Raw genomic sequence first — 17,334 nt, forward strand, 5'->3', positions numbered from 1 at the left:
ACGACTGACCAGAATAACTCAGAGTGAGCTTCTCTCCTCTGGAGAACTAAGGGCATGTGGTGGGGAAAAGAAATTAAGACAAGAAGCCAAGGAGACAGGCTGTGCCACGAGTGCACAGCAGCAACTCCATCATGGAACTTAGGGCTCTGCTCTGTGACATGAGGAGTTATCTGGAGGGTCACACGGGATGACGGAAGGGAGGGCTTCCTGGGCCATAATGAACTACACCAGTGGGAGTCCATTTCGCTGGACTTTGTGAACCCCTTCAGTGGCGATTCCCATCGATGCTAGGCGATAGGGGCACAGAAGTTTGGGGAATTCTGTCTTCTGTATCTTTCCTCCTGGACCTTCACAAAGTACAGGAGTACATCCAAAGCTCTGCATGTACTACAGGGTATATCCATGGAAGACCCACAGACTTGGACCCTTAGATTTTATTCAACTTTCTCAAACTTATTTGACTACACTCCTGTGCAACCAGCAGCCCTGCCTCTGTGTGTGTGTGTGCTGTGTGTGTGTGTGTGTGTGTATGTGTGTGTGTGTGTATATATGTGTCTGTGTCTGTTATATGTGTGTATGTCTGTATGTATGTGTATGTGTGTCTGTGTTACGTGTATGTGTGTGTGTGCATGTGCTCACAAGCATGTAACACCTACAACATCCTAGCAACTGAGTAACACACTTTGGGAAACTGCCCGGCAGACCTCTGTGTCCCTGGGAAATCTGTCATATGGTGCTTTTTCACCGTATCTACAGGCTTGTCAATTCAGAAAGTGATATTGCAGAGGAGGACCAGGGTGGCTTACTTCTGATTCCGGTTCTTGATGTTGAAGAAGAGAAAAGCACTGGCCATGATCATCCCAAGGATGGTGAGGGCAGAGAGGATGCTATAGAGAGGCAGGGAGATCTTCCGCAGCTGCTCCAGGATAATGGTCTTGTCTTTTGGTGGTTCGGATCCTAGAAGGTCAAGAAGAAGACATCAGTGGGACCCAGGGCAAATCATTCCCAGAGAAGACCTTTGCCTTAGTGTACCTGACAGCCAGCCAGGCCCTGTGCACAAACTCTACACAAGGCACATCTATCTACTGGGTGAGCCAGATCCGGCAGTTGGCCAGTCTGCCCAACAGGGAGCCTGAGCCAGGACTTATTTCTTTCTCTAAATAGAATCAATAAAGGGTTTGTGATGCATTTAATAGCCATTAGAAGACTAGAATTTGATTTGGTCTAATTACACTGTTGAAAACCATCACCATTTATCCCCTTAGGTAACAATGGCCTGGAAGCACAGGGCTGGGTGATGTGAGCAGGTACCGCTGGGTGCCTTTCGGGATGAAGAGCCTCAAGATCTTTGCTCCTACACGTGCATAATAAATGATCACTCCTCAACAGGACAGACACCTTGCCTGTTGGTTCCATGGTGACACATATGTGCTCTGGCTACAGAATTTCTGCTTCAATGTCATCGTGTTTTAAAAGCTCTATCTGGCTTTCTGTTTCCTTAAGACTCTGCGTAACTGTGTGAGGCAGAAGCTACCTTTCTCTCCCTGCTGTGCCAGAACGGGCCTGGAACTGTGAGATTCCATTTCTCTATGTGACTGCAGAGGTGCACTGTTCATTCTTCAAGAGTGCCAGGAACCTGGGGAATCTTGAGGGTTTCAGGGAAAATCCATCTTTCTGTCCTGTTTTAGTTTTAGCAGGCAAAGACTGGTTTGGGATGAGGGATTCAGGGACTCCCCAAGCTTCCTGCAAATCCCTCTTTTTAAAAATTATACTTTAAGTTCTGGGGTACATGTGCAGAATGTGCAGGTTTGTTACATAGGTATACACACACCATGATGGTTTGTTGCATCCACCACTCTGTCATCAACATTAGGTATTTCTCCTAATGCTATCCCTCCCATAGCCCTTTACCACCCGATAGGCCCTGGTGTGTGATGCTCCCCTCCCCGTGTCCATGTGTTCTCATTGTTCAGCTCCCACTTATGAGTGAGAACATGCAGTGTTTGGTTTTCTGTTCTTGTGTTAGTTTGCTGAGAATGATGGTTTCCAGCTTTATCCATGTCCCTGCAAAGGACATTAACTCATCCTTTTTTATGGCTGCATAGTATTTCATATGCAGCCATAAATGTGTATATGTGCCACATTTTCTTTTTTCAGTCTATCATGAGATTGTATTGCATTTGGGTTGGTTCCAAGTCTTTGCTGTTGTGAACAGTGCTACAACAAACATATGCGTGCATGTATCTTTATAATAGAATGATTTATACTCCTTTGAGTATATGCCCAGTAATGGGATTGCTGGGTCAAATGGTATTTCTAGTTCTAGATCCTCGAGGAATCACCACACTATGTTCCCCAATGGTTGAACTAATTTACACTTCCACCAACAGTGTAAAAGCGTTCCTATTTCTCCCCATCTTCCCCAGCATCTGTTGTCTCCTGACTTTTTAATGATCACCGTTCTAACTGGCGTGAGATGGCATCTCATTGTGGTGCAAATTCCTCTTAGTTTCTTAGTTGCTATTTCAGGTCAGGTTTCTGCTGTGAAACTGTGAAACTTCAGGGCTGTTCTCTCCAGCAGGGGTCTATGGAATCAGCTGGGTGTTACAAAGTGGCCAAGCCCAGGGATTTGGGAGCCCTACCAGGATCCCAGTTATGCCTCTTCCCAGGAGACAAGCAGGAAAGGGGCAGACGTGGCAACAGAGCGTGAGAACTGCCTTAAACATCTGGGTTTAAAACACTGCTAGCAAGTTCAAATGTGTTTAGAAATATTCAGTGGCTTTGGCTGGGCGTGGTGGCTCATGCCTGTAATCCCAGCACTTTGGGAGGCCAAGGTGGGTGGATCACTTGAGGTTAGGAGTTCAAGACCAGCCTGGCCAACACGAGGAAACCCCATCTCTACCACAAATACAAAAATTAGCTGGGTGTGTTAGTGCACACCTGCAGTCCGAGCTACTCGGGAGGCTGAGGCAGGAAAAACTCTTGAACCCGGGAGGTGAAGGCTGCAGTGAGCCGAGATTGTGCCACTGCACTCCAGCCTGGGTGTCAGAGTGAGACGCTGTCTCACAAAAAAAAAAAAAAAAAAAAGAGAGAGAGAGAGAGAGAGACATTTAGTGGATTAAGAGTTTAAACCATCTAAGGAATTTAGGGAAGTTGCCAGGTTTGAAAACAGCAAGGAACCCGCAGCCATGGTTAATGTGAAGCCTTAAGCAATTCCATGTAAAGTAACTTTTATAAGAAAAGTGGCATCAAGGGGCAAAAGTCTGGGCTAAAGCAGACACAAAGAGATGGAGGTAACAACATTTGTTGCTTCCAGAAGTGAAAGCTTACCGTCTGAAAGCTTATTTTCCCTCTGCCTATCACTCTTCTCCGAACACCTGGCTCAAGTGTCTTCTGGCTACCAAATGCAAGAACAGTCTTGGGGTGTCTGTGAGTTCCTGGCCAGAAACAAGCCCTTCTCTACAGAAGGGCTGAGAAAGGAGACTGAGGTTTGGTTCACAGGTAATATGATCACTAGTGAGCTTGGGGTCCATTGTGTAGAAAGAACTCCAGAAAATTGACAGTAGGTGAGAGAAAGTTGTCTCCGTACTCTTTCTTCTCTTCCTACAAAATGATGGCTCCACAGGGGGTGTCTTAATTAAGACTTTGTGGAAACCAAAAGCTTGGTTTATCATGAGTGTTAGTAACAGCAAAAGTCCCGAGTTTTCTTGCTTGCTTTTCATCTGGTCCATTCATGCATTATTCATCCATTCATTGCCATTCACTCATTCATTCATCATTAATGATGATTAATCACAATTAATAATCAACTCCCATCTGTCAGGCCTGGGACTGGGCACCAATGACACAAAGATGAAAAATACATTGTCCCATCCTTCAGGGAACTTACAAACTAGTTGTAGGAAAAAAGAGAAAAGCACTAATAAGCAATCCCACTTATTGAATGCCTATGACAGGCTAAGCAGGATTTATTTTCCCACTTGATCCATACAACAGCCTCACGGGTAGTTAAGATTATTCCCACTTGACAGAGAGGGCAATGTTTTTCTAGGTGTTAAGTGGCTCTTACAGCTAGTTGGTGGCAGGATTTGAACTAAGATCTGCCTAACCCTGAAACTTGTGCTCTAACCACTACACAAACTGCTACCAGTGACGCTGGGGTCCAGGCGATGTGATAACATCAGACAGGGGGCCTGAGCATGAGCAGGGAGCAGAGTGCAGTCCTGCCTGACAGACTCAGGAAATGCTACAGAAAGGAGGTGACGAAGGAGCTGAGTCTTGGAGGTTGAGTAGAGTAGGTGGCTGTTGGCCAGGAAGACGAGAAGGAAAGGGCATCCTGGGCAGAAGGCACAGTAGGAGCCAAGGCCCAGCGGTGTTTCAGGATAGTTGAGGAGCTGTAAGCAGTTTGGTTGAGGGGATCTGAGAGAGGAGACAGAGAAGTGAAGAGGGGTCCCTTCCTGGAGGCCCTGGGATCACAGCTCTGACTGGGGCTCTGAGCAGAGGTGGCATCTTAAGCCTGGCATGACAGTAAGGGCACCTTGGCTGCTGAGGGCAGAGTGAACCTAAGGAGGGAAGGCATCGCGGTGAGAAGCCTCACTGGGGGCTGGTGCAGGGGTCTGAGTGAGCAGGGCTGACAGCCGAACCCACCCCAGGTGTGGACAGAAGGCCTAGGCTCTGCCCTGATGGGCCTGGGCTCTGTGTTCAGAGGCTGATTATTCACAGTCTGGGTGGTGGGGAAGGTCTGAGAAGCAGGAAGTAGGCCTGGCACAGCTACTTCCTGTGTTCTCTCAGCCTGGGAGCAGAGTCTGAGGCTGAAAGGCGGGGCCCGGGCATCACAGTGAAGACCTGGTGCCTTCTGACTGCTGTTTAGCCACTGTCCCGGCTGCTCATCCCAGCACCACCAAATTCATGGTTTTCCTGTCAGTTGTGTTTTGTGTCTTTTATTTATTTTGTGCTTATATCTTTTCTTCAATTTGTAAACCCAGAGTCCTCGTTCAGTAAACCCCGATCTACCCTGTCTGAGAGCAGACAGGGCGTTTTTGGGGATCAGGGCTATGGTGGTTAGAACAGGCTGTGTGAATTTGGAGTGTCACCCTTTCTAAGCCATTTTCTCAACTGTACAATAGGGAGAACAGGACTTGCACACCTGCCTTTCAGAATTTTTCTGTGGCTCCATGAGGTAGCAGGTCACGGTATGTCTGGTGACAGCTCCCTCAGTTGGGATGGGGAGGCCCACCTGAGTCTGGAGACCACTCCCGTTCTCAGAGGCTAACTGGAGTTTTGCTTTGCAATGTTCTCAAGGTGGAATCCCTCAGGTCCAGTGAAAACAGAGGAACATGGTAAGAGTCTAATCAAAGGGTCTGTGGATAGCCTCTGGTGCCCTTGCTTTCAAGAAGGAATCTAAAAGTTTCTGGCTCAGAAAGTCAGCTGTCCTGTCCCAATTTCTGCTGACCCAGTGGAGTCAAAGTAACAACATCAGAGTGCTATGCATGTGGCAGCTTTTCTACTGCTACTCAGTGACTAGACTGTTTGTGTGTCCATACGTCTATCCACTGTCCATCTGTCTACTTATCCACTCACCCTTCTATTCACCTATCTATCCACACACCTATCCATCCATCCATCCATCCATCCATCCACTTATCAATTCATCCATCCATCTATCCAACCATCCATCCACCTACCTACCTGTCCATCCATTCATTCACCCATTCATCCATCTGTCCACCATCTACCTGTCCATCCAACCACCCACCCATCTACCCACCTATCTATTCACCCATCCACCCATTCACACACCCATTCATGAGTCCATCCAACTATCCATCCATCCATCCACCCACTCACTTGATCAATTCATTTTGTCATCAGATATCACTAAGCCTCCAACATGTGCCAGGCCTTGGCTGGTGCAAGGAATTTAAAGTCAAATAGGATCCAGTCAGGGGCTCATAGCTGAATCACCTAGTAATATCAAGGTAAAATGATAGTGGCCACAGGTGAGGCAGAGAAAAGACTGTGGAAGCAAAGAGAAGGGAGTCATCAGCTAAGTTGGGTGGCAATTACAGAAGACTGCACAGAAGAGGCGTCATTTGAGCTGGTCATAGAAGCTGAAGAGTTGTCCTCTAGCAGAGGAGAAGAAATAATCTTCCAGGAAGAGCAGCAGATAGACAGGCCTATTGCCAACCCAGTCAAACACTTTGCCAGAGGAGAAGATAGACCTAAATTTAGCAGGATGACATTTAAAAAGAATTACTCTGGACCATCCAATGGTTTAAACATCTCAGTGTGCACTTCATACAAATTCTAGTGACCCATGCCAGGTGCTGGAGCCCATACAAGTGATTGGAGCCCTGTGCTCAATGATTGAGTGTATGTGTTGAGGATGTTCCCTTGACTCCATGAAGCCAAGGATGCTGAGCTTGCCCCTAACCCTTAGACCAGGCGTCCCCAAACTTTTTACACAGGGGGCCAGTTCACTGTCCCTCAGACTGCTGGAGGGCCACCACATACTGTGCTCCTCTCACTGACAACCAATGAAAGAGGTGCCCCTTCCTGAAGTGCGGCGGGGGGCCGGATAAATGGCCTCAGGGGGCCGCATGCGTCCCGCGGGCCGTAGTTTGGGGACGCCTGCCTTAGACAATGTCCAGGCTTGGGGGCAACTGGGCAGGCCCCCTCCTCTGAGAAGCCCACCTGCCTTACCTTGGAACCTGATGGTGTCATTGATGATCTCCAGTGTGTCGGCCACAGCGTTGTACTCTCCCACCTTCACCTCCCTGCTGTCTGTGGGGATCAAGAGACAGTGGCCAGTTAGATTGGGATCTAGGTTTGTATCTGAGTGCTCCTATTCCAGGCTCTTGCTCCCCTCACAAGTCCTGGGTATATTTTTGCAGGCTTCCCTGTCTCCAATGCCTCTTATGGTTAGAATCACAAAACTTCTAACCCGATCTATGCTGGAACATTCTACCGTACTGTCTCTGTCTTATCAGCTAGTTGTCCACCCTTTACTTCACACCTCACAGATGGGGAGCCCATGCTCCCTATAACTGTACTCTGCCTGGTACCAAGTTCTTCCAGGTCACTGAGCTGAACTGTCTCCCGGTAACATCCCCTGCCTGCTCAGCTGGCCCTGCCCTCTGGAACCACACACACCACTTCTGCTCCATCTCCCCTAGGACAGCCCCATATACTTGATGACAAAGACAGGTCATTCAGCTGACACCATCCTCCAGTTCCTCCTTACAGAACAGGACTTCAGTCTCCCCACTCCCCCATCCTGGCCCCTCTGTGGGCCGGATTCCACAGTCAGTCTTTCTGTAGAGTGTGGACCCAAGGACTGACCAATGCACTTTAGGCATGATTTGGTCAGCAGCAAGGAGAGGGGACCATCCTCTCCCTCGTTCTGGAGTTTACATTGCTATTATATACGTCCTCAGGTGGAATTGGCATCTTTCAGAAGCCACATTGCTCTGCTGTGTCACACTAAGCACAGTCTCCCACTGCCCTTCATTCCTTGCACTTGTTCAGTGTGTTTTTAAACCCAAGTGGTGCATTCAAATTTACTCTCATCTTTATTAAAGTTCTTGGTGGGTTTAGTTCATTATTTTGGTCATTGTCAAGGATAAAGAGGATGAAGACTGGTCCAGAGTGGTAGCAGAAGAAATGGAGAAGGCGATCAGATTTAAGCAAAGTTTCTTTCTTCCAGGTGAAATCAGGACAACTGAGTGATCAAATGGAAGATGAAGAAGATGAAGAAGGTCATCTGAGGTTCTGGTGGGGGTGAGGGGTTTCAGTTCCTATCCCTGAGTGGGGAACCCGGGAGGGGTTCAAATACAGGGTGAAGAAGGATGAGTTCCATTTCTAATGTGCTGAGCCTGTGGTGCCTGTGGAGCATCAAGGCAGAGATGCTCTTGCGTCCAGAGCTGTGAGGAGAGGTACGGCTAGGGGGTGAGCTGGACTCATCAGTATGGAAACTGGGAATTGCAGGAGGAGGCAGGAATGAGAGCCCCAGGGAAAGTGAGCCAAGCAAGAAGAGGAGAGGACCGAGTGCAGACTCCAGAGGAGCCCTGGCCCCTGGGAGCAGGCAGAGCAGAGACCAGGAAGGGGTGGCCAGGATGTAGGAGCAGGGTGCCGGGAGGAAGAGGGCATCTTAGAAGCCAAGGAAGGGCACACCTTCACCATAGAGCTGGCCGAAGTGCCACATGCCACGGAGAGGCTGGGAGAAGTCTCCTGAGCAGGGTCTGAGGATCTTGCATCTGGGAGGATACCAGTGACCACGGATGAAGCAGATTCAGGGAAAGGATGTGGTTAGAAGGATGGAACAAGGGGCAGTGAGTCTGAGGGCAGCGATGGGAACCTCAGGGAACAGCAGGCTTGTGAAGAGTGGGAAGCAGTTAGGAAGGGCTGGGAGTATCGACCGAGCCCCTATAGTGTGCTGTATCAGTGCTATTTTATGTACATTTTCTTGTCTAGCTAAAATAAGGTGTGGAGTAGGTAGTCTCAGTCCCACATTAAAGACAAGGAGATGGGGGCTTAGACAGTTTGTGACTTTGCCCAGGACCCCAGTGGTATTAAGAATAGAGCCCAGACTCAAACCCTGGACATTCTCCAAAGCCCATGCTCTTCCCTGACATGGGGCTGCCTCGATGAGATTCCTGAGAGGTGACAGTTTGTGCCAAGAGCCCACTCCATGGACTGCCTGTGCCTCCTGAATGCTGGAAGCACAAAGAGGAGGCCTGTTCACCCATCCCCAGGCGAAGGCCTCTGTGAAATGCAGGTGGGTTCCTTCCAGAGCTGCAGAACTTGGCCTGCAAAATGCGTAGAGGCTATATAGGAATTCCAAGGCACCCTGAGGAACCGCCTCCTGGGCCTCTAGCTCTAAGCAAATTTCTTTGCAGAAATGCAGATGCGCTGCTGGTGCCTTAGAAACATTCAGAAAGCAGAACAGGGAATCCCCTGGGCCACACTCTACCTGTGTTCCTCTGACCGTGTGTGGTGGAAACGGGCTGTAAAAGTCACTTCCTTCTCCCCACAAGGGTCCTTGCATCACACTGTGCAAGCAGCTGTCGCTTGCCTGGGTCACCTGGCTCCTAAATGTCACATTAGCAGAATCCACTGGGGGCTCCAACATCCCTGCTCTGGCCTTTTGAAGTCCTGAGACCTGCAGATGTCCCAATAAGGTCCCGCTGCTCAGAGGAGGCCCTGATTTATTTATTTGATGCAGGGAGGCAGTGCATGAAATATGCAGGTTGATGAGAATCAATCATCAGGAGTGGGGAATGATGAGGCTGGCACCCCGCCGCACCCCGGCCACACAGTCCGCCCCTCTGACTCACACGCCCTGCTGAATGCACCGTCCCATGGCCCTGAAATAATACTCAGCTTCCCACCAACCGTAATCACCATAATCTCTCCCTGGGGGCAATGCTGGAGGCTCACAGGCGCTTCACAAGTTCCTGCATTTAACACTCATGGCAAACCATGAATTGAGCATAATTCATCCTGGTCTAAAGAGGCAGGAGGAGTCTCAAATAGGTTAAGTACCTACTCAAGAGCCACGTGCTCAGCAGCAAGCCAGCGGGTAACTAAACATGGGCCCCCTAGTTCTGAATTCAGCACAATTTTACCCTCATACTGAGCAGGGCTGCCAGTCATTCAGCCCACATTTGTTGAGTGCCTACTGCATGCCAGGCTCAGCTCACTGTATTTCATGATAAAGAATCTCTCAAAAGCAGCACTGCAGGTGGTGGGAAGTTAAAGTCATTCCCGTGTCCTCAAGCACGGGGAGAGATGTTTATACTAAATCCCTTAGTTTTATTATTTTAATCATTCATTCGACAAACATTACTGGACACCCATCATGTGTCAGGCTCTGTGCTAGGGGCTAGAGATATACAGATTTTTTTAAAATCACAATTTCAGGTCTTTCATGACTGTATCGGTAAACTGGGAACTTTAGAATTAATAGGAGGGTTAAAGATGAGAATATATGCCAAGTTCCTAGGTTGGAACCTAACTTAGAGTAAGTGTCCAATAAATTATGGTTATTTGATTCATGATGAAAGTAACGGTGGGCTCTATGTGAGGTTCCCAAGCACTCTTCATGTTTTCTTCCTGCCATCTGTTTCCCACCATGGTTCCTCCACTTGGGAGGTGGCTTTCCCCTCACTTTACCAAGTTAACCTGTCCAAGCCCTACCTGCTTCTTCCAGGAAGCCTTCCCTGAGTACTGCTTCTCCCCTCCCAGTGGCCTAGTTGATGGGGACTCAGGGTACTGTGCATGACAGCTCTTCATGTTGAAGCCATGTCCTATGTGTGTCCAGGGCTTCTGATTCCTGCTGGCCAGCCTTGCTTCTGTTGTCCCATACAGTTTGGGTCTCATCCCTTGTACTCTGCTCAGGGCGCCTCCCGAGTCTGCAGATGGAAGGACTAGTGACCTGTGTATTTTTGCATTCACTTGCACGCCAGCCAGGTGGTGACCATGATAGGTACCAGCCCTCCGAGTTTTTAACTCTTGAGCTCCTTGTTAACTCCACTGTGCAAACAAGGTCAACCAGCCTATATCTGGTTTGTATCCAATCTTATTTGGGGTATAATAACTGCCAGCAGTAGATTTGTCTTCTCACTTGGTTCTGGTTCCAAACTGGGGGAGCCAGAATGTGTTCTTTAGAATTTGATTGTTGTTGAAAACATACACAGAGACAGAATGTATAACTCTGGGGTGTGAAACAAAAGATGATCTTGGCTCAACAAAAATCAGATTCTATAAATGTACTCAATTCTAGGACCCCTAACAAAAATCTCAAACTCAGGCATAGGAAAGAGCTCTGAGCTAGGAGACAGGAGCCTCAGAGCTGGTGCTGGCTTTGCAGTCCCTCTGTGAGTAGCCCTGGAGAAGTCCCATTCCCTGCCTGGGTCTTGCTAAGCGAGTGGGCTGCATGGGAGATCTCTGCAGCCCCCCAAGTACTGTTCAATGATTCTGCAACTGCTTGGAAGGATCTTCCTCACTCCAAGCTAAAACCTGCTCCCTGCGACTTCCCCTCATGGGTCCTGGCTCTGTGCCGGGGCCCCAGGTCACTTCGGCTCTGGCTCCTGACCGTTCTTCAGACTTGGAATCTGGTGACCACGGGTCTCAACTCTGCTCTTCCCCAAGATGAACAGCCACTTCTCAGGAAGTGATTTTTTACTTCTACCCCATCCCAACCTGCTCCCTCTCCCAGCAGCTGCTCTCAGTAGCACAGAACAGAGGCGGACTTTGTGCTCTACTATCATAAACAATATGCCACTGCTGGCCAGGCATGGTGGCTCACGTCTGTAATCCCAGCACTTTGGGAGGCCAAGGCAGAGGATCATGAGGTCAGGAGGTCGAGACCATCCTGGCTAACATAGTGAAATCCCGTCTCTGCTAAAAAAAAAATACAAAAAATTAGCCGGGTGTGGTGGCTCAAGCCTGTAGTCCCAGCTACTTGGAAGGCTGAGGCAGGAGAATTGCAGTGAGCCGAGATGGGAAACGGAGGTTGCAGCGAGCTGAGGTGGCGCCACTGCACTCCAGTGTGGCGACAGAGCAAGACTCCATCTCAAAAAAAAAAAAAAAAAAAAAAAAAAAAAAAAAAAAAAGCCATTGCCACATTTTTCATAAGTTCAGTTAACTGACCTTTGTTTTGAGATTTTTAACAGGCCACGTAGACATTGACCAAATACTCTGGGGTATAATAACTGCCAGGGGTAGATGTGTCCATCGATCTAGGCAAACTGGCTCAAGGGCAAGAGCTAAATACCTGAGGGGACCCAGGTCATGTCCAGTAGGCAATCTTCCCTGGGAGCACTTTTTCTCTTCTTCTTGGCGATCTCCCCCAGGTCCTTCGGAATTCATCCTGGGGCTGAGTGCAGTGGCTCACGCATGGAATCCTAGCACTTTGGGAGGCTGAGGCAGGCAGATCATGAGATCAGGAGTTCGAGACCAACCTGGCCAATATGGCAAAACCCCGTCTCTACTAAAAATACTAAAATTAGCCAGGCATAGTGTGGCACGCACCTATAATCTCAGCTACTTGGGAGGCTGAGGCAGGAGAACTACTTGAACTCGGGAGGTGGAGGTTGTAGTGAGCCAAGATTTTACCACTGCACTGCAGCCTGGGTGACAGAGCAAGATGCCATCTCAAAAAAAATATGCCAAGTAGACCTGAGTGCCCAACTCTGAATGCCCACAGCTGCCTGCACCATCCCGTATCATGCATCACACCTTGCTAGTGTCTGTGTCTGCTCATTGCACTGGGTGGGCTGTGGGCTCCCCGAGGGCAAGGACTGCATCTTACCCACCCAGCCCCACCAACCCCCATCCCCAAGCAGTGCTGGCCAGCACCTGATAGGTAGGGGGTCACTTCCTAGGAGTGACAGCAAATAATTGTTGAGAAACTTCAAAAGCACAAACTATAGGACAAGCAACAAAAGGGTTTATCTCCACCAAAATTAAGAACTTGGACTTGAAGTTAGTTTACAGTCAAGTGACAGAATGGGAGAAGATACTTGCAAAGCCGAAAGCCAATAGGGATTGATACCTAGATTACATTAGGAACTCCTGCAGACCAACAAGAAAAAGAAACTTCAAAATAAAAATGGCCAAAGGGTTAGGTGCGGTGGCTCACACCTGTAATCCCAGCACTTTGGGAGGCTGAGACAGCTGGAGTATCACTTCAGCCCACGAGTTTGAGACCTGCTTAAGCAACATAGCAAGACTCTATGGGGCGGGGGAGGGGTGGGGGAAACGCTAGGCTGGGCACAGTGGCTCACATCTGTAATCCCAGCACTTTGGGAGGCTGACACGGGTGGATCACCAGGTCAGGAGTTCAAGACCAGTCCGGCTAGTATGGTTATACGTTTCTACTAAAAATACAAAAATTAGCTAGGCATGGTGGCAGGTGCCTGTAGTCCCAGCTACTCAGGAGGCTGAGGCAGAAGAATCGCTTGAACTTGGGAGGCAGAGGTTGCAGTGAGCCAATATTGTGCCACTGTACTCCAGCCTGGACAGCAGAGCGAGACTCCATTTCAAACAAAAAGTTATCCAGGCATGGCGCTGCATGCCTGTAGTCCCAGCTACTTGGGCAGCTGAGGTGGGAGGATTGGTTAAACCTGGGAGTTCAAGGCTGCAGTGAGTTATAATCATGCCACCATACTCCACTCCAGGCAACAGAGGAGAACCTGTCTTTTTTTTTTTTTTTTAAGGTCAAAGGATCAAAACAGACAATCAACAAATGTGCTAATAAGCACAGAAATAAATGTCCAAACTCATTAGGAATCAGAGAAATGATACTTAAAGTCACAATGATATTACTTTATATTTTTAGACTGTCAAAAAAATGAGGGATCCAGGAAAGACCAAATGTGGATGGGGGGTAGGGACATAGGAATCCTTTGCTAGTGGGCGTGGATACGGGTATGGCTATTCTAAGGAGCAACCTGGCAGGTGTGGTGCATATTCAATGTGCACACAGCTTCTGGCTTAACAATTCTGCTCTTGGAAATCTGTCCTAAGGAAATTCCCAGTTGGGTCCATAAGGGGACATGTATAAGGACATTTATTATTTGTGAGGCTGGGGAGTTGAAAGTCACGTGGGTGTCCATCCCAGGGGCCTGGATGGGTGAGGTGATGGCTGCACTCCACCGTGGCTCCTGCAGGGAGCAGGGAGGAGACGTGACTAGAGGCACACCCAGGACTATGGAGGCATCTTTAGAAACAGAGTGCTGAGTGGGAAAAACAAAACAGAACTGAAAATATAACTAAGCCAGCAACACTGATGTCAATAGCAACACGTGTCTTGCAAGCACACATACAAACACAATATGGGGTGCTTGCCTTTCCGTGGGGGGAGTTGGAGTGGGGTATGGGAACAAATGAGGGAAATAAAGGGAATAAATGGACACGCAAGAGGGAATTTCAGGGACCAATGACAATGATGGCCCATGAAATGAGGCATGAGAATTGTGTCCTAAAGAAGCAAGCCTGCATTTTTCTCAAGAAATTCCTGGGGGCAGGTTGTGAATCTGGGGTTACTGTCAACAGTGCCCAAGAAAGGAGAAGAAAGCCAACAGTTGCTATGACCCTTCTCTGCGCCAGTCACCGAGACAGGAACATCATAGCCTCACATCATTGTGTTCTCATAGTCACTCTCAAGGCAAGGAAAATGATCATCTTTTATTTATTTACTTTTTTTTAATTTTAAAAATTTATTTATTTATTTATTTAATTTATTTATTTGAGATGGAGTCTCTCTCTGTCTCCAGGCTGGAGTGCAGTGGTACGATCTTGGCTCACTGTAACCTCTGCATCCTGGATTCAAGTGATTCTCCTGCCTCAGCCTCCCAAGTAGCTGGAATTACAGGCATGTGCCACCATGCCCGCTAATTTTTGTATTTTAGTAGAAATGGGGTTTCACTATGTTGGCCAGGATGGTCTCGATCTCTTGACCTCATGATCTGCCCACCTCGGCCTCCCAAAGTGCTGGAATTACAGGCGTGAGCCACCACGCCCAGCCTTATTTACTTATTTTTAACTGAAACAAAGGCTCAAAGAGACTAAGCTTCTTTGCCTGTCTGCCAATGATCGGGCATGTCTGCTTCAAGCCTCTATACCTTCCACATGAGAGGAAAATGAGTTCCCCATCACTGGAGGCATTCAAGCAGTGGGAATGTTATATAGGAGAGTCAGGGCTCCCTTCAACATGGAGAGTCTATGGCTCAATGAAACCTAGAATCTGTAAAGTATGCCGTCTTTTGAGCCATTTCTTAGGCTCCCTGAAAGGTAAGTCCTGGAACATGAGGGCTGGGAGGTGTCAAGGCTAGGGACAGGCTGGAAAAGAGTCCACATTCCCGTGTGTCCTTTGGTTCCTGCTGGTCCACAACCCTGCTGGTATATCCTGCAGGATTACAGACTATGACTCCCTTCTTAATTATATCAAGTTGAGTGACAGTCTGACGAAATGGCCTTTCCAGATCTATGACTCGGTGAAGTGAGCTACAATTATAGGCCTTGACAGAGGAAAAGGTTATTAAAAATCAGCCTCGAGAGTCTCAAACTAGGGTCAAACGAGCCCTGAAAGTATTCTAGTAGGTTCTGGGAAATCATCTTCCTGCTTTCATGGGCATTGGCATTCGGCCAGAGAGATTATGAAGCCCTGGAGGTTCGGGGACTGTATCTTATTCAACTTGGTTTTCCCCAGAGGACTTGGTAAAGCGCCTGGCAGATGCTCAGGAAATGCGCACCGGTATCTGTTACCCTGAAGACCAAATGGTAATTAATGCCTGCAAAAGGGAAGGACAAGTCTCTCTTTCACTAGGTACGTTCTGAATGACAATTATGTTGTTAGAGCGAAGGAAGACCCTTTCCCTTCAAATCAGGTGCCAAAATTTAAAACTCCAAAGCCTGAGCCCTTTATGTTGCAGAGAAGCAGTGTGAAATTCAAGCACATTATCATTCCCCGAGATTCTTACAAATAGGCCTAATGAAGGCAGGGTCGGTGAGTTGGAGCGGCAGATGCTGAGTTTTCTCTAAGAACGGCATACACAAAGCTCTAATCATGGCTTCACTCAACTTCCTTCCCTGCTGCAAATTCTGAGCCATGTTTAGACTCCGGCAGCAACATGGATGCTTTTTTTTCTCTTAAGGGGAAAAAAGCCAATTCTCTAGTATTCATCCTCATCGACATGTGGTGTAGTGAAAATCAGCCATGTCATCAGGGAGGAGCATGGAACCCGGGGTGTAGAAAGGGGTTCAGGCCTGAGGTGTGTGCCCACCAGGATGCTAATACCTGCCTTACCTACAGCCAAGAGTGGCTCCCTAAGAAGAGCGCCTGCCTGAGAGTAGGGGAAGAAGGCATGTAGTTTATTTGGGAGGTGGCCCTAGGATGCACTGCTAGTGGTGTGGGGAAATGAGACAGGGAAGGGAGCCAGGACAAGGTGCATGAGTGAGCAGGCTTCTTTGTGGGTAACTGATGCTCAGTCCCACTGTGGGAGCTCTGGAAAAAGAGTCAAACACACCTGGCAGTTCCCTCACCCCAGGGGAAAGGACACTGGGGTATTTATCCTCTCTTTCTCATCCAGCACTGACACAGGGCTGCTCCTGGAAGCGGTAACTCCCTGGACGGCTCATTACACAGGCCAAGAGTTGCAGATGGTCTTTGTAGGATGCTGTTTGGCTTGTCCTGAGGGCACTGGCCATGCCTACCCTCTAGGATGGTCTTGTAGGGAGGCAGGGGCATTGGGAGCCCTGGAAAACTGAGTGAATGGAGAGAAGTGCAGCTGAGGAACATGACTTTCGTGGCACTGAAACCTTCCCTGGGTTAAAATGCATCAGTTTCAAGAGGGACTAGGGCTAGTGCTGGCATATTATTTTAGAAGAGTTCTGTTTTTCCAGCATGCCTAAGTTTGTTAAAAAAAAAATATTAAAGAAAAGAAGAGTTTCTTTAGCCTGGAACAACAATGGCCACCATTGTTATTGTGAACTGGCTTCAGTCCCCAGTTCTGTTGTTAAGGCTAATTGCTGTTTGCCAGACATTCTGCCTTGAATGAAGTCACTGAAAAGCAGGAGGAAATCAACATGTTGTTAAATTTCCACAAGCCACACACCTCCAGCTTGGGGTTCCAATGCAGTTCACATTCTCACCAGCCAGCCAGGAGCCAGGCAGCACGCTAGCAACGTGACTACAGCTTCCTGGAGCTTGAGAGTTCATAGAGCACCATCTCATTGGCCCTCACTACAGCACCAGGAGGCAGGTAGGGCTGGTGCTGGTGTCGTCCCATTTCCCAGAGGAGGAAATTGCGGCTCAGAGAGAGAAAGTGACTCGCCCAGGATCACACTGCCAGCAAGCTTCAGAGCAAGGACTTGGAGCCTGGTCTTTTGCACCCAAATTAATTCAATAAGTTTTTACTGGGGACCTATGTGCCAGGCACTGTGGATACCAAGCAGATAGCGCTAGAATAAAGAATTGTGAATGCACCATGATGTTCTGGCTCCCCTTTCAGTCTTCTTCCCAAAGCTGCCTCCCATTTCCAAATACTGTGTGTCTTAGTTGTGCAAAGAATGAGCAGAGCACCTTAAACAATACTTCTACTATAGGTAAAAGGGTTTAGAAGGCACCAAGAACTTTGTGTAAAAGAGAGGCCAAAAAACCATCTCATAAGGTCTTCAGAGGGAGGGTAGGTTGTGCCCCACTTGCAAGGTCCTGTTAGCAAGCATTTGTGGGAGTCTGAGGTGAGCCTAGGAGCATGCTAGACCCTGGAAAGGGAGTCTCCAATGCTGGGCTGGCCAAGAGGCCAGCTGTTTGTGAGCCAGCTCTGCCAG

General features: G+C 48.4%; 1 protein-coding gene across 1 annotated transcript in view; it reads right to left on the minus strand.

Annotated features, from left to right (window-relative positions):
• The window catches only part of GABBR2 (gamma-aminobutyric acid type B receptor subunit 2), a 426,862-nt gene that overhangs the window by 103,698 nt on the left and 305,830 nt on the right, over positions 1 to 17,334 (minus strand). Inside the window, exons 9-10 of the mRNA XM_039475217.2 lie at positions 6,703 to 6,783; positions 807 to 957 (exon numbers count right to left, since the gene is read on the minus strand). Coding sequence (XP_039331151.1) covers positions 807 to 957; positions 6,703 to 6,783 — 232 coding nt within the window. The remainder of the gene's footprint in view (positions 1 to 806; positions 958 to 6,702; positions 6,784 to 17,334) is intronic.

Source organism: Saimiri boliviensis, chromosome 2 (assembly GCF_048565385.1).
Source record: "Saimiri boliviensis isolate mSaiBol1 chromosome 2, mSaiBol1.pri, whole genome shotgun sequence".
Lineage (NCBI taxonomy): Eukaryota > Metazoa > Chordata > Mammalia > Primates > Cebidae > Saimiri > Saimiri boliviensis.